General features: G+C 40.6%; 1 protein-coding gene across 5 annotated transcripts; it reads left to right on the top strand.

The window, feature by feature from the left end:
• The first annotated feature begins 5,375 nt into the window (after nt 1–5,375).
• On the top strand, nt 5,376–22,431 carry nudt8 (nudix (nucleoside diphosphate linked moiety X)-type motif 8). Of its 5 annotated transcripts, none has more exons than XM_039767664.1 (5): nt 5,449–5,578; nt 9,570–10,289; nt 14,684–14,816; nt 21,933–22,010; nt 22,119–22,431. In XM_039767664.1, exons 2-5 carry the CDS (start codon nt 9,838–9,840, stop codon nt 22,320–22,322), a joined length of 867 nt encoding a protein of 288 aa, XP_039623598.1. In that variant the 5' UTR covers nt 5,449–5,578; nt 9,570–9,837; the 3' UTR covers nt 22,323–22,431. The 5 variants fall into 5 exon arrangements, with proteins under 5 accessions (XP_039623601.1, XP_039623598.1, XP_039623597.1 ...); XM_039767663.1 differs by having other exon boundaries at nt 5,449–5,668; XM_039767666.1 differs by having other exon boundaries at nt 5,452–5,668; nt 9,570–10,271.
• The last annotated feature ends 866 nt before the right edge of the window (nt 22,432–23,297 follow it).

Raw genomic sequence — 23,297 nt, 5'->3', positions numbered from 1 at the left:
AAACACCTGCTACCTCCTGTCAAATTTGGTGGAGGTTCCATCATGCTGTGGGGCTGTGTGGCTACTTCAGGGACTGGGGCCTTTGTTAAAGTTGAGGGTCTCATGAATTCAACCAAATATCAACAAATTCTTCAGGATAATGTTCAAGCATCAGTCACAAAGTTGAAGTTACGCAGGGGTTGGATATTCCAACAAGACAATGACCCAAATCACATTTGGAAATCCTACAAAGGCATTCATGCAGAGGGAGAAGTACAATGTTCTGGAATGGCCGTCACAGTCACCTGACTTGAATATCATCGAAAATCTATGGGATGATTTGAAGCAGGCTGTCCATCAAATTGAAATGAACTGGAGAGATTTGGTATGGAAGAATGGTCAGAAATACCTCCATCCAGAATCCAGACACTCATCAAAGGCTATAGGAGGACAGCGTCTAGAAGCTGTTAGATTTACAAAAGGAGGCTCAACTAAGTATTGATGTCATATCTCTGTTGGGGTGCCCAAATTTATACACCTGTCTAATTTTGTTATGATGCATATTGCATATTTTCTGTTAATCCCATAAACTTAATGTCACTGCTGAAGTCCTACTGTCTCCATAAGGCATGTCGCATATTAAAAGGAAGTTGCTACTCTGAAAGCTCAGCCAATGATAAATAAAAATCCAAAGAATTCCCAAAAGAAAATGTTATTTATTCTCTAATTTTGATCGCCAGTAAATACAATACAATGCAATTTATTTTTGTATAGCCCAAAATCACACAAGAAGTGCTGCAATGGGCGTTAACAGCCCCCCAGCCCTGACTCTCTAAGAAGACAAGGAAAAACTCCCAAAAAAAACCCTTGTAGGGAAAAAATGGAAGAAACCTTGGGAACGGCAGTACAAAAAGAGACCCCGTTCCAGGTAGGTTGGGTGTGCAGTGGGTGTCAAAAAGAAGGCGGTCAATACAATACAATACACAGAACAGAACACAAGTAAACCTCAATACAGTATAAAAATAAAAATATTACAGGTACGTAGCAGAATATAACAGTAGATGATAGCACATAAGGGCAGCATGGTGGCGCAGTGGTAGCGCTGCTGCCTTGCAGTTAGGAGACCCGAATTCGCTTCCCAGGTCTCCCTGCGTGGAGTTTGCATGTTCTCCCCGTGTCTGCGTGGGTTTCCTCCCACAGTCCAAAGACATGCAGGTTAGGTGCATTGGCGATCCTAACTTGACCCTGGTGTGTGGGCGAGTGTGTGCCCTGTGGTGGGATGGCACCCTGCCCCTGGGTTTTGTTCCTGCCTTGCACCCAGAGGGGACTGGGCAGTCTAATGGTCTGGAATCCCTACAGATTTTATTTTTTTCTCCAGCCGTCTGGAGTTTTTTTTTTTCTGTCCACCCTGGCCATTGGACCTTACTCTTATTCTATGTTAATTAATGTTGACTTATTTTATTTTCTTACTGTGTCTTTTATTTTTCTATTCTTCATTATGTAAAGCACTTTGAGCTACTTTTTGTATGAAAATGTGCTATAGAAATAAATAAATGTTGTTGTGTTGGCTGGGATTGTCTCCAGCAGGCCCCCGTGACCCTGTGTTAGTATATAGTGGGTTGGAGAATGACTGACTGACTGATATCACGTAATATGACCTGGATTTGTTCAGAGTCCTGGAGACCTCGGCCTCCCCCTATTGGCCGAGTCAGCTGAGTCAGCACTGGGCCAGCCAATCCGATGAAAGTACCCCTCTACCCCACGATTCCTGCGATCCTTCATCAGAGATGACTTTACCTTCAGCAGGCAAAACAGCAAGTTTGGATATGTAATTTAAATTTTAAAATTAAAATTCAATTTAGAAAGAAGATGCCATTCTCTTTACTATCTTCATGCTCGATCAAAATAATATTGTTTAAAAAAAGAGAAAAAAAAACTAAAAGTATATTATCAATGGATATACTGATGTCATTCTAAAGTTTATGAGTATAACTGCTGGTCCTTAAAAATGAAAAATAGTTTCTGGGTGCAATTTACAAAATGAACATTTTAAATCCATGTCATATTCTGTAAGAAGCTTCCAACAGGGCAAGCTTTATGAATTTTATTAAAAGATCTTTTTTATCTTATTAGTTGAAAAAAAATTGCAGTAGTTGCAAAACTATTTTCCAGTTAATATATGTAGAAGTTGCAGTGGGCTGGTGCCCTGCCTGGGGTTTTGTTTCCTGCCTTGCACCCCGTGTTGGCTGGGACTGGCTCCAGCAGACCCCCCGTGACCCTGTAGTTAGGATATGGCGGGTTGGATAATGGATGGATGGACATATGTAGAAGAAGGCTGTTGTACTGTGTCAGCCATTATGGATGGAGTGAGAAATCAAGCAGAATGACACCTTTAATTGGCTAACTAGAAAGATTACAATATGCACTATACATTGTTCTCCTCTCTTGCTAAACGAATCATAGCCTGGAGAGGTCTATTAATTTTTATATCTAAGATGTCTCACTTAAAGGTCTGTCCTAGTGTCTATAGCAGGGAATTCAGTCTCTGTATTACATCTTCTCTGAAGAAGGGGCCTGAGTTGCATATTGTAATCTTTTTAGTTAGCCAAAAAAGGGGGGCATTCTGCTTGATTTCTCACTACATCCAGTGAGTATATTGAACTAACTTATACCAGTATGGAATTATTGAAGAGACAGAAGTAATAGTGTCAAGACATAAAGCTCTTGTTTTTTTTTGTTTTTTTTACCGTTACCGTTCTTTCTACCAGAAAATGAGAAACAAGTCTTACCACCAGGAGATTTCATTGGTTCATCTGATGAAGCTGCGTTTCTATCCCAATTTCTAAACAAAATACACACATGGCAGATAGAACAACCCCAAATGTGATTTGCAAAATGTTTTGGGGTTTCGGGTACACTCTTAAAAATAAAGAGCAATGCCACAGGAGAACCATCTTTGGTTCCCAAACGATTTGCATGAAGACTCCAGAAGATCCATAACTGGTAACAGAATAAAACAGATGCTGACAGATTCGTGAAATACAAATGGGTTCCTGGTTTTAGAAGGACACTTGTTGCAGACAGTAACACGGGTGAAGCTCAGGTTCTCGTGATCTGTGAGTATCCTGCTGGTAACCTGCAGTACATGAAACATTTCTGTTTTGTCTGCATACAGTATATTAAAAAAAAAACAAAAAAAACTTCCAAAGCCCAAAGAATCAGCTTCATATGTCAAGCAGTGGCTCTACTAGGGAACTGCACAACCCAGTAAAATGTTAATAAGGATCCATTGTTTTTCAGAGTCTTGTGTCTTGAGAGAAAGTCCAGGTAACTGTACAACGAGTCTTCTTTATTGTATAATTGACTCACTGCCATTAACCACAGCATGAAACCACACAAATTATATACAGGTACCGGTCATAAAATTAGAATATCATGACAAAGTTGATTTATTTCAGTAATTCCATTCAAAAAGTGAAACTTGTATATTAGATTCATTCATTACACACAGACTGATGTATTTCAAATGTTTATTTCTTTTAATTTTGATGATTATAACTGACAACTAATGAAAGTCCCAAATTCAGTATCTCGAAAAATTAGAATATTGTGAGAAGGTTCAATATTGAAGACACCTGGTGCCACACTCTAATCAGCTAATTAACTCAAAACACCTGCAAAAGCCTTTAAATGGTCTCTCAGTCTAGTTCTGTAGGCTACACAATCATGGGGAAGACTGCTGACTTGACAGTTGTCCAAAAGACGACCATTGACACCTTGCACAAGGAGGGCAAGACACAAAAGGTCATTGCTAAAGAGGCTGGCTGTTCACAGAGCTCTGTGTCCAAGCACATTAATAGAGAGGTGAAGGGAAGGACAAGATGTGGTAGAAAAAGTGTACAAGCAATATGGATAACCGCACCCTGGAGAGGATTGTGAAACAAAACCCATTCAAACTGTGGGGGAGATTCACTAAGAGTGGACTGCAGCTGGAGTCAGTGCTTCAAGAACCACCAGGCACAGACGTATGCAAGACATGGGTTTCAGCTGTCGCATTGTGTCAAGCCACTCTTGAACAAGAGACAGCGTCAGAAGCGTCTCGACTGGACTGCTGCTGAGTGGTCCAAAGTTATGTTCTCTGATGAAAGTAAATTTTGCATTTCCTTTGGAAATCAAGGTCCCAGAGTCTGGAGGAAGAGAGGAGAGGCACAGAATCCACGTTGCTTGAGGTCCAGTGTAAAGTTTCCACAGTCAGTGATGGTTTGGGGTGCCATGTCATCTGCTGGTGTTGGTCCATTGTGTTTTCTGAGGTCCAAGGTCAACGCAGTCATCTACCAGGAAGTTTTAGAGCACTTCATGCTTCCTGTTGCTGACGAACTTTATGGAGATGCAGATTTCATTTTCCAACAGGACCTGGCACCTGCACACAGTGCCAAAACTACCAGTACCTGGTTTAAGGACCATGGCATCCCTGTTCTGGATTGGCCAGCAAACTCGCCTGACCTTAACCCCATAGAAAATCTATGGGGTATTGTGAAGAGGAAGATGCAATACGCCAGACCCAACAATTCAGAAGAGCTGAAGGCCACAATCAGAGCAACATGGGCTCTCATAACACCTGAGCAGTGCCACAGACTGATCAACTACATGCCCGCCACATTGCTGCAGTAATCCAGGCCAAAGGAGCCCCAACTAAATACTGAGTGCTGTACAGGCTCATACTTTTCATGTTCATACCCTTCAGTTGGCCAATATTTCTAAAAATCCTTTTTTTGCATTGGTCTTAATTGATATTCTAATTTTCTGAGATACTGAATTTGGGACTTTCATTAGTTGTCAGTTATTATCATCAAAATTAAAAGAAATAAACATTTGAAATACATCAGTCTTTGTGTAATGAATGAATCTAATATACAAGTTTCACTTTTTGAATGGAATTACTGAAGTAAATCAACTTTGTCATGATATTCTAATTTTATGACCGGCACCTGTATATGAATAAAATAATACAGTTGTTCCAGATAAAACAGGTTTGTGGAGAAACGTTATGCTTGTATATAACAGCCTATGACAGTAACACCTGTTGATGAAAATGGAAAGCTTGACAAGAAATTTTGTAATATTATCATCACGCATCAAGATCAAATTACGACCTTCGCGACGAGATAAACACATGTTGAAGAATCGGGTTGCAAATATTTGTTAGGTTTATCAAAACAGGTCTAAGTCAGTTTATTTTAACAGCGGTGTTCAGATAACTAAACTAAATGTACTGTAAATCGCCATTGTTGGATGAGTTTAGAAATACCGAGTTTTTTAATATAACAGCTCTTACCGCTCCACAAGAGATGAGACCATCACAACCAATAACACACTGCGCTTAATGATTCAAGTGCGGCTCTGAAGGCGTGATGATTGGTTTGAGTAAAATAAAGACGTCACAGCCCGGTGGGAGGGGCTGGCGGAGAAGTTGCGCAAATGAGGAAGAAAGGAACAAAGCGGCGAGCGCCACCTCGAGTGCTGGCAGGGTCGCGTTGTCCTTTGCTGCGTCCGCTGTTTCGGCTTGCTTAGGAATCTTTGCCAGGTGCCTATTCGAAGAGTAAGTATAGCGATAGCATGCACTGCCTGGCTTGTTCTACATTTGTGCTTCACGGACTGAAAACAAGAAGTGTGTAAAATCTTCAAGAGGGTGAGTTCAGTGTTTGTGTTCATCCCCGGCGTAACAGACTGGTTTGGGTCATAAAATGTGGGTTCTGTTGTCCGTGCCAGTGTGAAGGTGGCCTGCGTGCCAGCACGATGACACGCGATGTTTTATATCGTTCCTTGATATTTTTTTAAAACCAGCTTTTAAAATTAATGGAGAAATGAAAGAACAGCGCGGTCCCCGTACCGGCATCGACCCGTGTCATACAGGCGCCTCTGAACCGGATGAAGAATTATATTTCGGCCGGTGAGCCCGTAAAGATAAGCATAATTGGTGACCGAGGTTTACACGTTGGTGGTCTGCAGTGACCGATCCCCCTTGTACTGACCTCGTTTATTTGGAAGCTTTGTGTTTCGTCTCGACGGGTAGATTATTACATGCCAAAGCGGTGCCTATTTCGCTTAGTTCGCAGAATTCAACTTTTCTTGTTGACGTGCCTACAAACGTTGTCCCGATTTATGAAGTAATCATCTTCTTATCAACAGCAGAATTTCTGTCTCCTCGTAAAACATCTCCAGACCGCTTGCTTGGAATTAGCAAAATAATTACAGTAAGCGGTCACTTGCCGGTTGAGTCCGAATGTCGCACAACTGTAGCTTGTTTAACGTAACTTAATTCAGAATTTATAGGAAAACACGTGTGTTGCTTCCATAAGAAATGTGCCTGAACTTTCGATAGTGTGTCTAAAGTGTGGCATAAGAACGAAAAGAAACAGAAACTAGGAGCAGGAGAAGGTAAACTCGAATGTGTCCTTTCCCTCCATGCCAACTTGCCTCACATTTCTCGGTGCCACAGTACGTACAGTGGGTGGCTGTGACGATGTCCTCTCACCTGCCACTTCTGCAACTGATAATTCTTCAAGCCTGTCGTCTCTGTCACAGAGTTCTGGAGATGATTCCTATTTTTCTGTTTTGCTAAAATCGCGGGCTCCGGTGCCCTACTTTGCCCGGGGTGGGGAGATTATGAGGCTGGATTCCCATCAGCACAGGACCCAAGATAAGAACCGACTGTGAATGGCCTGTCAGTTCTAGACAGTGTGGCGTATTACATCAGACATGACATTTTAAAACCACAATGTCACAGGTTCAGTTCTGCCCTCTACCCCACTTGTGTTTCAATAACTGAGGTGCTTCATCATCTTGTACGTCACTTTAAATAAAGACATTAGCCAGATTCTAAAATAATACAAGAATATTTAGAGTTCACTTTGGTTTTATATAGATCTTGTCTCACTCGGAATGTCGGAGCGGTGTAGTCTTATAAATTCAAGTTTGTCATTTGTGCAGAGCCAAATGAGAGTCTTAACTTGCATGCCTCCTGTAGATTAGTGACGGTAGTATGACAGGTCAGGCAATAAATACATCCAAGAGTTAACAGCAAATGCAACATCAGACTAGTATTATATATACATTCACATTCAAAAGTTTGGAATTGCTCAGAAATGTTCATATTTCTTTTAAATTAACTATGGAGCTCCACCCCCTGCTCACTTCGCTCGCCAACCCCTGGTTTTGATGAAACCGAAATACATTTTAAAGAGATTCTTTTTTTCTTGGTCATTGTTACATATGCATTATGTTCACTTTTACTTTAAAACTTCAGTAATAACAATTTTTTTTTTAATTAACTTTTCATCAGTATCGCATTGGATTTTGATTCCGTGTTTGGACTTGCATCATGACAACATAACGTATAACTGCCCGTGAGTGAATATCATTTCTTTCTATCTAATAAATAAATCTGACTTTTTCAAATGTTTGTCCCTGTGATTTGTTAATTGTCATAGCAAAAGCTATTGTACCTGGAAACTGTAAACGTTTTAATACAAATGGCATATCAAGATCTCCTTTGGTGTCTAATATTATCCGCGGATTATGTACAATACAATACCATTTATTTTTTGTATAGCCGAAAATCACACAAGAAGTGCCGCAATGGGCTTTAACAGGCCCTCCCTCTTGACAGCCCCCCAGCCTTGATTCTCGCTAAGAAGACAAGGAAAAACCTTTGTAGGGAAAAAAATGGAAGAAACTTCGGGAAAGGCAGTTCAAAGAAAGACCCATTTCCCGGTAGGTTGGGCGTGCAGTGGGTGTCAAAAAGAAGGGGGTCAATACAATACAGTACACAAACAAAAAAAATCCTCAATACAGTATAAAAAATAAAAATTTACAAGTATGGCGCAGAATTTAACAGTAGATGATAGCACATATGATTTGGATTTGTTTTTGAGTCCAGGAGACCTCAGCCAACAAGCTGCCTTCCCCAATTGGCCATTCCACAGCTGAAATAGATAGATAGATAGATACTTTATTAATCCCAAGGGGAAATTCACATAATCCAGCAGCAGTATACTGATACAAAGAAACACTATTAAATTAAATAGTAATAAAAATGAAAAAAATAAAAAAAGCAGACAAATAGCGCTAATCCGATGAAAGGACCCCTCTTTCCCACGATTCCTGTGATCGTCCATCAGAGATGACTTTACCTTAGGCAGGCAAAACAACTTGGCAGGTGGGCTGTGGCACCAAGTGCCACATTTGAGTACCGAGAAGAGAAACAGAATTGGTGAGGGTTAGTATCCAATTATAACTATCATGTTATTTATGTTTTAGTGATAATGACTAACAACAGAGATGCAATCTGTACAGCTAATCAGCAGCTCTAGTCAGGGTGTGCTAAACTGAAGTAGTGAGTCTTCAGCCGGGATTTAAAAGCTGAGGCCGAAGGGGCATCTCTTATTGTAGCAGGCAGACCACTCCACAGTTTAGGGGCCCTGTAACTAAAAGATCGTCTTCCCACTGTTATTTTATTAATCCTTGGAATCATAAGCAGACCAGCATCTTGAGATCTTAATGTGTGCTCTGGTTTGTAAGTCATGATAAGTTCAGACAAGTAAGCCAGACCTTGGCCATTTAATGCTTTATATGTTAAAAGGAGGATTTTGAAATCTTCCCTAAACTTCACCAGAAGCCAGTGTAAGGATTTAAGGAGTGGAGTTATGTGTTCATATTTTTTTGTTCTTGTAATAATTCTTGCAGCAGCATTTTGGATTAACTGGAGGCTGTATAAAGAACAGTTTGAACATCCAGTGAACACCGCATTGCAGTAGTCAATGTACTACATTACGTTTCTTTTCACCTGTTAAAATTTTACATGTCAGAATTGTTCGACCAATTTTGAATACAACTAATCTTGTCCTATTGCATAGCCCATCACTCGGACATAAATTACGCGATACCATTATGATACATCCTTCTTTCAACAGTAATTGGCCCACTGGAAGACCGCACGGTTGTAGATATTCTACAGGATATTGCAAGTTAATGCTTTCATCTTCCGCACCATCACCACCAGCATAGTCTATTGATATGCATTTAACCAATTTACTGTGTAACTGATCAGCAATTTTCGCATTAATTCATTTGACTTCATCGTTTCTCGGTGCTAGGATTGCCCGTGTACTCATTTCGTCTGTTGATGACCCTTTGTGATGAAATTCTTCAATAAGATTTGGATATGAAAAGTCTTCTTTTATTGGGAAGTTAAAGTAGGGAAAACGTAAAAATTTCTAAGAGCTGAGAGCGCAGGAACTGTGTCTGACAAAAGCATTCACACGAATGAGAGGTGAGAGGACCGTTGGTGCTGAAAATGGTTGAGTGGAGGATGGGACTTGAAATGAGACTATCGCCAAGAGATTTTTAAGATTTTCTTTTATAATAGAGAGAGAAAATCTGTAACATTTGATTATTTAATAGTATGTCCTTTGGTAAAGAATTGTCACCCATTAGCCTCCTAGTATGGCAGCCCGTCTGTGGCTGATTCACAGGTTTTGAATTCATTTTTTGATTTGTTATAACTTTTCTTTTTTTCGTTTCCCTTCCAGGAGAGCTCATGAATTCTCTTATTTGGCTACCCGCTCTCCTGTCAGCCGTTGGAAAGACCCTTCATCAGTCGGCAGACGTCTCGAAGTCTCCGTAAATCCCAAAGCCGCTATTGTGTGCCACCCTTCACTTCAGCTGCCCAAGTAGTTGCATGGCGTTTAGCAATTTGCCTGCTTCAAATGCGGTTACAGGTGCCTTCAGGTGTCAGGACAGAGCCTCAAAGCATGCAAAAGATGGAGCAGCAATACACGGTGGCGTGAGTGGGGAAAAATGACAGGCAATCTTCTCCGTTGGAGTGTCCATTTTAGAACTTCTTTATGTTTAGGCTTGACTACCAAGAGCTTTGGGTCTCTCAGTGTGGCAAGTAGGGCTGGTTTTGAGGGCACTCGCTTCAGCACAGATGTCGGGGATTCGGGTAAACCTTTGCCCATGGATTGCTTTTGCAGAAGACGTTACAGCTCTGGCTTGGGAGAACTTCACAGTGTGACTCCTCATGGCTGCCTTTCTGCCGAGAATGAAGCCCGTTGTCGATCTGAACTTGCCAAAAACGTGGATTTGTACTCCTTGAGCTCTGCTCAAGAAAAGAAAGGCCAGGGCCGTTCAGCTGCTATACTCGTGTCTGTCTGCACGGCACACGGTGAGCCCGCCTTCCTTCTCACCCTGAGGTCTTGCAAGCTTACTGGGCGACACAAGGGGGATGTCAGGTGGGTGTCCCCTAAAAGGTAACGACAATGTACAGTATTGACATTTTTGTAAACGCAAATAAGCTTAATTGTACCACACTTACGGACTGATTTTTAGGGGGCTAAGATACAAATTTGCATTACGCTATTGGTGTCGTGCTTTTTTTCTCTTCCTCCTTTGTAGAGTTTCTACGTTAACTTTAACTTATTTAGACGTTTTCACCTGTTACTGCCAAACTCAACAGCAACTTCTTGCATTGTCGTATAAAAAATCAAAATAATTACTAAACCTGCTTAATCCTTTTTAGGGTCATGGGGGTCCTTTCTGGCAGCATTGGGTGCCAGTCCATCATGGGATCCACATTGCTGAGCCATTTTAGAACTCTTAATTAACCTAACAAGTTTGTTTTTAGGGATAAAAGAACTGCAGTACCTGCTGAAGGATTTGGGGGGGCCTCAAAAACATCCAGAAAATCGGAGATAATGTAAGTCGCCCTAATTTAGAGTGTTTATAAGAAATGTTAACAATTTACTTCATGAGTACATAATGAACAAGAGATATTGTGACTAACATATGAAACATCAAAATGTGTGCTTTGATTTAATTGTCTAAATATTCTCGGTTATAATAGACATTTGTCATTTTTCACCCTCTGATGGAGGTCCGTACAGGACTAGATCCCTAGTAAAGGATCCAAAAAATCTAAAATTACATCCTACACAACATAAAGGCAATTTGAAAATTACGCGGTAACCGCAACAGAATGAAGCTGATGCAATATAACACGTTTGCAATGGCTTATGGGTATTTCAAACACATACAGCTCCTCGATCTGCTGTCAGTCTAGTTGAAGCCAAGGTCAAATGCACATGGATGGTCCAGTGCAGGATAGCACCGTTGGTGAACAATGCCCTGAAGTCAGGGCCATCTTAACGCATGGGCACGCTGGGTCTCCATGCTAATCTGTGTATGTTGTGACTTGCTGAGTGGTGGTGTAGGTAGAAGCCCCCAGTGCACTGCTTTTTCTGAGGGCCTATAATGCTAATAAGATGGCCCTGGTTGTAGTGAGTGAAACCTGCTGAAATTCGGCTTATGGTAGATCAGTGAGCCATTTGGGTGCCAACCCTGTGCAAAGTCTGTTGTTCCCCAAGTCATCATGCACTATGGCATGTGCAGATCCATAACTGATCTCCAAATGTGCACCGAGAGTAGACACTGTAATCCGTCGGTCCTCTCTGATGAAGGCATTCGCCATGTTGAGGCAGACTTGTGTGCAGGTAGAACTTCGTCACTTCCACGTTTTCTTCCCACTTTATACCTTTCAAACCAATTCATAAACGTTTCATTGATTCATGCTGCTTTCACGTCCATACTGAGCCGACAACTATGTGAAGTGGCTTCCTGTTTATCATCTTTCATTTTCCAGATTTATTTAACAATAGTTTAGCAGAAAAATACATGTGTTTTGTGCGTTGTGGTATACAACTGGATGACTTGCTGTATGGATTATGCAACACAGGTGACGTGAGAATTTTTTCATGAATATTTTTGATATTGTTTGCTGTTTTCCAACTTTGAACGCCGTTGGGTCCTGTTCTTTCAGAAAGGTTATGTAATTTTTTTCCACAAAAACTTGCTTAATCTTATTGCACTACAGTAATCCCTCGCTATATCGCGCTTTGACTTTCGCAGCTTCACTCTATCGCGGATTTTATATGTAAGCATATCTAAATGTATAACATGGATTTTTCACTGCTTCGCGGGTTTCTGTGGACAATGGGTCTTTTTATTTCTGGTACATGCTTCCTCAGTTGGTTTGCTCAGTTGATTTCATACAAGAGAAACTATTGGAGGATGGCTGAGAAGCTACCCAATCAGAGCACGCAGTTAAGGTCCTGTGTGCTGATTGACTCGGTGACGGAGCACCGAATTCGATTGCGCTGCGTTAACCAGGAAGTCTCGTCTCTCTCATTCAGCAGCAACGTGTTTCGCTGTCTATAAAGTTAACTTTTATGCTCTTTTGTGTTTATCTTTGTGCGTAGTCAAGCCCTTCGTTATGGCTCCAAAACAATCTGTCTAACGTAATGGCTGTAACATATGTGATATCGGAGACACTCGATATCTTTAAAATAATATTTAGGTTTTACTGTATCTAAACAGTGTGTTTACATACATAATTTCAACGAATCTTACCTAATTAATATCTAAGAGAATACAAAGGGTTTATGCTGTATAACTGTGCAGGAAATCTTTATAAGAGTGTGGCAGAGTTTATAAGGGCTTAAAATATATAAAAATAACCATATGAACATATGGTTTTTACTTCGTGGACTTTCACCTTTCGCGGGGGGTTCTGGAACGCAACCCCCGCGATAAAGGAGGGATCACTATATGTTCAAAGGTCATGGTATTAAATGTAACTCTGCCTTAAAAGTTGACGAAAGACTTTCAGAGGTTGTATCTTATACTTTTCACTTCGGCAAATCAACAAAGTGTGTCATTTTTCTCAGGGTTGTCCCAACTTTTGCATGACACCGTATACACACTGGTTATTTTATCTGAACTTAGAAGTATACAATCTGCTAGTAGTCACACTTGTTTAGTGTTTGCTTTAGCATTTCTATATCTCTCAGTATTCTTCAATTTATTTGCATGTATCCCAGCATCCTCCATCTCTTGATAAACATCCTATGAGTGACTGTCGTGTGTTATCTTCTGCCCAAAAGGGCACCTGCCAAAAAACTCTTGTATAAATACACATTATCGGAATGTAATGTTAGCTTTCCGAGTTTATTCAGTTAAAAGGTACATCTTATCTACTGTGCCCTCCATAACGTCCTTGATTTCCAATCTCTGCACCAAAGTTTAAAATGACAGCACTAGAAAAAGTCCAGAGAAGAGCTACTGGGCTGATTCCAGGACCACAGGGGATGAGTTAGGAGGAAGGATTAAAAGAGCTGAGCCTTTACAGTTGAAGCAAAAGAAGATTAAGAGGAGACCTGAGTGACATGTGTAAAATTATGAAGGGAATAAGTGCTGTGGATCAAGACTATGAGTTTAAGATGAGTGCATCAAGAACACGGGGACACCGTTGGAAACTTGTTAAGGGGAAATTTCACACAAACATTAGGAAGTTTTACTTTACACAAAGAACAACAGATACACGGAGTAAGTGACCAAGCAGTGTGGTGGACAGCAGGACTTTAGGGCCTTTCAAAACTCGACTTGATGTTATTTTGGAAGAATTAAGTGGAGAAGACTGGCAAGCTTTGGTGGGCAGAATGGGCTCTTCTTGTCCAGGTTTTTCTAAGGCAGTGGTTCCCAAACTCAGTCCTGGCAACCCACTGTGGCTGCAGGTTTTTGTTCCAACTAACTTCTGTTTTTCATTGGACTCTTAACATAATTAAGTGAGTCATTATTTCCCAGTTTCTGTGTTTTGGAGTCAGTGTAGAAATTACAAACTAAGTTTGGTACATTTTTATTAAAATGTACATAGCTGTTATATGGAGAACATGTAGTTGTTTTTTTATTTTTTCAAGTAGTTAACAGTATTTTCAACCTAATTTTCATTCTGCTTTTCTGTTTATGTAATTGATTATTTACTAATTAGCAGGTCTGACACTGAAGTCATCATCCCGGGTGTCTGCTATGCTGGTTGTTAATTGTCACTCTTAGGGATAAATTAAGGGAGCAAACTACACAGCAAAAGGGGAAAATAATAGGAAAGCAACAGCAGAGTTAAGAATTTATAGGTTTAGAAAAAAATATATAAATCTATAAAGCGGACTGTAACAATCTTGCGGTCTTCTATGTATGTTGTCATCCAGTTAATGCTTGGAACGTTTACTGAAGCGCCACCTGTTGGCTGATTAGGAAGTTGACATGTAATTTTCTCTATATAGTATCTCACAGTTCAAAAATAGTTTCATCTTTATCGGAGTCTAAAAGGGCCGCCAACATTGTAATTTCTTCCGATAAATCTTCAATTCTCTCTCTGAAATACGTAATATCTTCGGCAGAATCCATTTCATCGGCAGTAGTAAGCATTTTTCTAATGAATTCTTGTGCTATCGATTCACCAATCAGTAACTAGAGGGTGTGTTAGAGCCCACCCTCTCAACTTTGACAAGTGAAAGTGACAGTTTTATTTCAAGTCGTATTTCATGATAGTTTGGAGGAATGTTACGGACAAAATTAAATAAATAAATAAGCAACAAAAAACATATTTCGTGACACATTTATTTATTTATGCTCACATTTCACAGTACTTTTATTTATTTGCTCATTTTTTTATTTATTTAATTTTGTCCTAAATATTCCTCCATAAAGAAGGGGTTAAACGTTTCTACTCCTAATATGGACTTGACCTGTTGAGCTTAAGCATGGATATTCTTTAACAGTATGGTTTCACTTCTTTGTGTATTTTAACCAGCTTTCCAGGTGGGAAGTGTGACCCCTCTGATAAAGATGTCATTGCCACAGCACTTCGTGAGGCTAAGGAGGAGCTTGGAATATCGGTGCAGGAGAGCAGCGTGTGGGGTGTCATGAAACCACTGAAGGACAAGGTAAGCATGCTGAATTTGTTAAAAGAAGTTTCAAATTGCAGGCTAAAGATTGGCTAATATCAGTGTGCCCAGTGGGTAGCTAGCTGTTGCGGTGGTGCACTCTGTTCAGCTTGTTCTGGGCCAGTTTAGTTCTTCAGTCTTATTGACTGATGTTCATCACGCCATCCTTATATCTGTGTGTGGCTCACAGATGACACTTTAGATTTTACCAGTTTGAATTTTGCACATTTATTCCCATGCAGAGTTTAGCATAAAGTTGCACAATAGATGGAAATGGAGCAGTGAATATCTAGTGATAAACCCCCACCAGAAACTCCCAATTTGGATAGCCCACATACAGAATAGGGTGGCACGGTGGTGCCCTGCAGTGGTAGCACTGGTGTTGCGCAGTAAGGAGACCAGAGTTTGCTTCCCGAGTCCTCTGTATGTGCAGTTTGCATGTTCTCTGAGTTTCCTCCCGCTGTCCAAACACATGCAAATTAGGAGAATTGGCGACGCTAAATTGACTGGCGTGTCTGTGTTTTGGTGTGTCTGTTTGTCGTGCGATGGACTTGCACCCTGTCCAGGGTCTGTTCCTGCCCTGAACCGTATGCTAGCTGGGATAGGCTCCAGATTAAGTCGGTCAGAAAATGTCATGACATATAGAATACAGATTATAAAGAACATGCTGTAATATCTCAGTCAGGGTTCGTGATGGTCCAGGTTACCACAACCTCCTTGAACTCAGAACCGTCAATACCATGACCGGGCAAATGAAAACACATACAAGTGAGAGGTAGGTGTAAAACATACTTGAGTACTTCTGCTCAAATGCAGTTGTGCTTGAAAGTTTGTGACCCCTTTAGAATTTTCTATATTTCTGCATAAATATGACCTAAAACCTCATCAGATTTTCACTCAAGTCCTAAAAGTAGATAAAGAGAAACCAGTTAAACAAATGAGACAAAAATATTATACTTGGTCATTTATTTATTGAGGAAAATGATCGAATATTACATATTTGTGAGTGGCAGATGTATGTGAACCTCACGGATGATCAGTTAGTTTGAAGGTGAAATTCGAGTCGGGTGTTTTCAATCAATGGGATGACAATCAGGTGTGAGTGGGCCCCCTGTTTTATTTAAAGAACAGGATCTATCAAAGTCTGCTCTTCACAACACATGTTTGTGGAAGTGTATCATGGCACGAACAAAGGAGATTTCTGAGGACCTCACAAAAAGAGTTGTTGATGCTCATCAGGCTGTTAAAGGTTACAAAACCATCTCTAAAGAGTTTGGACTCCACCAATCCACAGTCAGACAGATTGTGTACAAATGGAGGAAATTCAAGACCATTGTTACCCTCCCCAGGAGTGGTCGGCCAACAAAGATCACACTAAGCAAAAGTTACCGGAAACGTTTAGTTGCAGTTATTGGGGGGTCACACCAGATACTAAAAGCAAAGGTTCACATACTTCTGCCACTCACAAATATGTAATATTCAATCATTTTCCTTAATAAATAAATGACCAAGTTTAATATTTTTGTCTCATTTGTTTAACTGGTTTCTCTTTATCTACTTTGAGTGAAAATCTGGTGATGTTTTAGGTCATATTTATGCAGAAATATAGAAAATTCTAAAGGGTTCACAAACTTTCAAGCGCAACTGTATAGTCATGTGTTCAAAATGCTCGAAGTGCAGTTCAATTCAGGTAAGTGCTCTTCAATAAATAAATAATTCATTAAACCAGGTGGTTTTCCGTGAAAGTTTGAAATCGGTCATAAAATATGTGCTCCACAAAACCATGCAGACATTGGCCTTCTCTTTCTCTCCAAGCCCAGTGCATCTTCCATTGTCTGCCACCCCAGCTCACCCTGCTCAGGTCTTACAGCTGGCAGAGACACCAGCATCTTCAGTCGACCTCCTTTGTCTCTTGCAACAACTACCGCCATTGGCATCTGCCGTAACGCTCCGAGTCGGTCTCTCTGTCTTCCTCATCCCTGCTGGCACATAGTGGGTCCCTAAGAGGCATTTTCTTTCATTCCACTGCCCCTTCTACTGCTCAGTGTGGGAAGATCCGCTCCAAGAGTGTCGACCGGTCACTCCTCCACGGAGCTACCGACCGCCTGCTTCCCACCACCACACTGGCACCAGCTCCCCGATTCTGCCTTCTTCCTCATCCCTTTCACTGTCTTTTGTTTTTTATTGCTCATCCTCTTTTATACCTCAGTGAGTGCGGTGTCTCAATAACGACCCATGGAAAGTCGGTGAAGAGATGGGAACCATATACTTCTCCCTGTGCCGGCACGGTTATGATATACACTGCCGACCTAAAGTGGCAGTAAAGAGAGAAAAAAAAAAATCTGGGGTGCGAGCGACCAACACTACTTCCCTATTAGACCACCACAAGTACAGAAGCACACCAGCGAAAACAAATGTTGAGATAAACGAGAATTGTTATTATGCAGTAAATAAGAAAGTGTACAAAACAAATAAGCCCCCCAGTATACATAGTACTGCAATGCAGCGCTTCCACCCCGACACGAATCCAAAACAGTCAACAAAATACACCACTAATACACAAATGTGAGAAAACAATTCATGAAAACCAGAGTCCTGTTATGCATGATCACTTTCAGTCCATTTTTGTGAAGGCTGTACCTCATGTCCTGGGAAACGTGATCATATACAGTCCCTCATGCTGGCCTGTCAGTCTCTCTGGTCTTCCGGCAGGGTTAGCATGTCTCTGACCACAGCTCACAGCAGAGGCCATCATTGGGATGGCTGGGATCTCTGAGCATTTTCTTTCCCCTGGTCCGACATCACTTGGTATAAATGTCCTTGGAAGTTTGTGAGTGCAAAGTCAGTGATGCATTCAGCTGACATCACCGCTCTCGGTAGAGCTTACAAGTTTCCAAACAGAGTGAGAATACTTCTACACATCTACCATCGAAAATATCCCGACAAGAAGTTATTTAGTAGTTGGGAGGGGAGCCAGAGATATCTGAGGTGGTAAAGATGTTGTCGTGCCTTCTAACAGGTGTCGATATGTTTGGACCTGGTCAGGTCCTTTTTGATGTGGGCACTGAGGTATCTGAAACAGTCCACCCTCTCTACCCAAGTGTTGTTAATACTGATGGGGTAGTGGTCCACAACCAACTCCTTTATCGTGTTGGCTTTCAGTCCGACTCTCCACTTCATTCAGGTATGCCTGCTCATTGTTGTTCGAGATCAGGCCTTCTACAGTTCTGTGAAAGAAAAATGAAACTAATTCCAGTTTACTCAAAATATGAAATATGTTATTTAACTCAGTAAGGAGTTACATAAACGTACATGCATGCATCATTTTATCCATTTTCTCGTCTTTTGTGCTTACAGGGTTAAGTGGTATGCACCTGTCCAGAATTACTGCCTGCTTTCCACGGATTTGGGAGGGGGGGGATACGTGTTGTTACGGCTACTTCTGGTATAGTTTTGTACTCAAACGCAGTCTACTAAGGATTTCTGATTAAGGGCCTTGCTCAAGGGCCCAACGGAGTAGCATTCTTTCTGCCACTACCAGGGTTCGAGCCGTCAATCCTTGAGTTACCTGCCAAGGGGCCTCATGTATAAACGGTGCGTACGCACAAAAATGTTGCTTAAGAACGTTTCTATGTTCAGATCGCGATGTATAAAACCTAAAATTGGTGTAAAGCCACGCACATTTCCACGGTAGCTCATTTCCTGCCGTACGCAAGTTCTGCGCTTAGTTTTGCAGACTAGCGGCACTCAGTGTCAAAGCAGTGCTACTGTTCTTGTGTGGTTTTCCTTTCTTTTTTATATCCACATCCCTGATATAGCTTTATAAATACACTGAAATTTAAGTGCACATTGTTTATTAGTTTAATGCATCTGATTGTAATTAACCTGTAACCAAAGTTCCAAATACCGTAGCTGCTTTAGTGTTATTACTCTCACTGCACCTTCTTCTTTCCGCTGCTCCCGTTAGGGGTTTGCCACATCGGATCATCTTTGTCTATATTACTCTCACTGCACCACTCGAAGTATTTATTTCACTGCATCTGAGTGTGAATCACAGGCAGGAGTACAGCAATTCTCGGAAAGAGAATTATCGGTACACAGCATCAAGCACAAGCTGCCTCAGCCATGCTGTCTATTGAACTCCTTTCACACGGCAAACGCTTCAGAGCCTTTACTGTACGGACCTCGCGGTTCAGAAACAGTTTCTTCCCAAGAACTCTAAACTTACTCAATCAGTCCATTAAGTGCTTCTTGTAGAACTGTTTGTATTTATAAGTACAATTACCTCACTGTAAACTTGCGATACAGTTATAATATTGCACAACCTGAGCCACTTTGTAAAGCGTGTATTTAAATATGATGACGATATCATTTGTAAGATGAAATTTAGCAAAATATGTTGATTATATTATACAGATAAAACTTTAACTTCATTTATATAATCTATATTGTTAATAATTAAACATGTGAGGACACAGTGCCGCAGCATTCGTTCACGGCTGTATTCATGCTTGTGCTGACGTGACACTGGAAGGATAGATGGATATAATAATTAAACTCGTACTACGAAGATATTTCAATGTTCCTTAAAAGTTTTGAAGAATCGGCGTTCTAAGCTTACAGATGGCTTAGCGTCTATTACAGAGCTGATTGTATGACGATTGGTTACTTGGAGAAAGAAAAGTAAGGACAGGAATTGGAGGTTAGTACGTTTGAAAGAGACAGTACTGCTACAATAAATTATTTCATCGAAGGTCTCGCATGGCACAGCAAGCATCTTGTGTGAGACATGAACAATCACTGCCCCACCGTGTTCCCATGTTTAATAACATGCTTTAACTCCTATCATCATGAAAATGTTATCACGTACACAGCTCAGTATTTTAATTATTCAGAGATCTGTAATATCACGAATGTAATGGATTCTGTGTCCTGTTGGAGGAAGAGAAAGCCTGGATGCACGTAGTGATTCACAAAGCATTTAACTTGCTACTTTAGTTATGATGGGATTTGAGAATTTAGTAAATTAAACAATTTTAAGATGAAGTTTATGATGTTCTACTTTAATGACAAAATAAACTATGTGATTAAAGTGAAAGTTTTGAGATTAAAGTTGACATTTCGTGCTTCCCCCATGTGTGTGCCTTTTTTTTTCTCTGTACCCAAATAAGCTTTCATATGACACTCAGACGGTGGGCTACGACTCACCTTTTCACAACGACTTTGATATCTGACAACTTTTTTTTATTTCGGGCACTGTGTGACTTTGTGAACTTGAGCTTTCGAGTTTCTCCGACATGCTCTGTCACTCGATCAACTTCCTTTTGTTGTTTATACCACTGTTTAAACCAACAAATAGTACGGTTTTCCTTGCCTCCATTTGGTATTCACTGAAATTCTATTTTCCGTCGTGCTTTTGCCATTGCCTTTTCACGGAAAACTGAGCTTAAGGGCTATTCATATTGATTTGCATATTCAAAGCGGCGTAATTCTGGGAGGAGTTGGGGTGGAGCAGCAGATGCATGCATGTGCGTTAATTTTCACGCTGAACAGGATTTATGTAGCGGAAGAACATGGAAGTGGGGAATGCACAGATTTATGCATCTGGATTTTTTTGTGCGTAAGCACATTTCGGCTTTTGTGCTTATGTCATGTCACACGGTGTTATGCATGAGGCCACAGAGCCACCACACTGGCCTGAGAACTTTTTGAAAGCACTGTATGTGAACGATTGTACATGAAAATAAACAAAAGTGAAATCTCCATAATTACACTGTAACTACTATGTAATTACCTGTATAAGTACAGTGTAGCTATGAGTTATTACTCCATAATTACTGTGTAATACAAATTTACGCTATAGTTAATTACTCAGTTGTCATTGTTATTCCACAGTTTATATAATTACAATGTAACAATTTATCACTGATCCAAAAACAAGTGTACTTACATAGTTACGATGTATCTGTTCTTTCAAATTGTAATAAAAACATCAGGGTATGTAACTACAACTATGTAACAGATGTTCCATGGTCTAGCCGATTGTAATGGAGAATTGCAGTGATAACTGGATAGGTTTTCAATGATAACTCCCCTAGAAACAGAATGTACTTACCATGTATTTACTCTGTATTTATACTGGAATGGCCTACTTAATGTAAAAATCTAGAGGGACACCTCCTTGACATGTTTTGCTTAAACAAGCATTTGTCACATTCTTGTAGTTGTGTTACACTATTTATTATTGGATTTTTTGGGCTATTATTGTACCCATCCCTAAAATTATACTGCCAAACTTGCATCATTCAATCAAGATACACAAGGTCGCATAACCATTCCAAGCATCACTGGGTACAAGGCAGGAATCAACCCAGGATGGGGAGTCATCCCATTGCAAGGCCCACTGACAAACATACCAGCACTCACGCTGTCACACATATGGCCACGTAACCCAACCTACATGTCCCTGGGATGTGGCAGTAAAACCCATGAAGAAGACATAGGGAGACATGGGTAGAACGTACAAATTTTACACACATATCTCCAGACAGAATTCCATCTCAGGATAATGGATCCATGAGGCAAAAGCATTAACCATTTTGCAAAGGTGTTTTCACCATTTAAAACAGATCTTGAAATCTCATCGAAAACCTATTCAGTTATCACTGCAATTCTCCATTACAATTGGCCAGACCATGGAACATCTATTACATAGTTGTAGTTACATACCCTGATGTGTTTATTACATTTTGAAAGTACAGATACATCGTAACTATGTATGTACACTTGTTTTTGGATCAGTGATGAATTGTTACATTGTAATTATATAAACTGTGGAATAACAATGACAACTGAGTAATTAACTATAGCGTAAATTTGTATTACACAGTAATTATGGAGTTATAAATCATAGCTACATTGTACTTATACAGGTAATTACATAGTAGTTACAGTATAATTATGGACACTTAATGTAAAGTGTTACCTAATTTTTTTTTTTTTACCTAAAGTATCAGTACCAGCGCTACTTCATTGATTATTTGCTAGCACCCTAGGAATCAGAAGGCCGTTTATCTAAAATGAAGTTCACTCAAATAAATGTCTTTTTCTCAACAGACTGGAATGGTGATTGCTCCAGTAATTGCTAATCTGGGCCCTGTGGAAGGACTGACCCTTCATCCGAACCCTGATGAGGTAGGAGGACAAGCTGTCAAAATTGCTTCTCTATAAGACATTTTTGGACAAAACTTTACTTTTGTAAAACCTCTGTCTCTCTGCTTTGTTTTGGTTTTGCTTTTTTAGGTCGAGGACGTTTTCACGTTATCATTTTCTCACGTAACTGACCCAAGAAATCGAGGCTACACTCATTTTCGGCAAGAAGATTCCTACAACTACACATTACCTGTTTTCAGAAATGGAAAGTACAGGGTCTGGGGTCTGACTGCTGTTGCTCTGGACTTGGCCCTGAAACAAATTATTCCAAGGTCTACACCACTCGGGTCCTGATTAGTACAGGGCCACGACTAACTCCTAATTCTTTAGTCTTTACATATTTTCCCTTGGAGAGCTGATTGACTGAATAAAGAACTATCAATAAAGACTAATGAGAAACCAATAGTATTTTCACCTGCAGTATTACATGTGAAACTGTTTTAACTGTCTAATTTCGTATACTTGAAAACCATGCAGATGATGGAGTTGCACAGGTCTGTTCTAGAGAGACATCTTTCTTTGAAACATTCATTCTAACCAAACTGAAATTTTTGCTCAGTTGTCAGCTCCACATTTTGCTTATTCGAGGGTAAAACAAAAACTTTTAAAACAATTGGAAAATTACACAGCAATAGATAGAAGCCAATGCATTAGAACAATTGCAATGGATTGTGGGTAGCCTGTATACACACAGCACAGTCTAGTTGAAGCCAAGGTCAAATGAACATGGACGCCGCGCTGCACGATCGCACCACTGTTGAACAACGCGCCGTCGTGAGAGGGAGAGAAATATGGGAGCAAACCTCGCACATACCTGACGCGACAAGTATGGCTGACTGAACACATTCCTCCTCTGCCACAAGCACAATCCCTCAATTACATGTCCAGGCCCAGAGCAGCCATAATTACGGCCTTTGACATTATACTCATGGCCCCCATGCAGCACTGACGGAGAAGGCCAACAGCATTCATCGTCATGCGTCGGTCACTATCACGTCAAGTATGGGTGAGTGAAGATGCTGCAGGTCGGATACGAGACCAACTTCGCCAGCTGGAGATGCTGTTAGTAATCTTGGCAGAGAAAGTGGGACTGCATCCTTTTCGTGAGAGGTGCCTGCGACACCTGCTCCAACATGCATGCAGGCCCCATCCCAGATGAGATATGCAACGTTACAAAAGGTGCTGACGGAAACCTCTGTTACACAAGTAGGACAATCCTCTTCATTGTTCTCATGAGTCAGATGTTCATTTACCCACCACAAGTCCGTA

The sequence above is a fragment of the Polypterus senegalus genome, chromosome 10 (assembly GCF_016835505.1).
Source record: "Polypterus senegalus isolate Bchr_013 chromosome 10, ASM1683550v1, whole genome shotgun sequence".
In the NCBI taxonomy this organism is placed as follows: Eukaryota; Metazoa; Chordata; class Cladistia; order Polypteriformes; family Polypteridae; genus Polypterus; species Polypterus senegalus.
Note: the sequence above shows the minus strand (reverse complement) of the source record. Positions and strands in the feature narration are given on the sequence as shown.

Coding starts and splice junctions, on each gene's coding strand:
- nudt8 (XM_039767664.1), top strand. CDS start 9,838: ATGACAGGCAATCTTCTCCGTTGGAGTGTCCATTTTAGAACTTCTTTA. Junction 10,290..14,683: donor AGGTGGGTGTCCCCTAAAAG/GTAACGACAATG, acceptor TATTTTAACCAG/CTTTCCAGGTGGGAAGTGTG. Junction 22,011..22,118: donor TTCATCCGAACCCTGATGAG/GTAGGAGGACAA, acceptor TTGCTTTTTTAG/GTCGAGGACGTTTTCACGTT.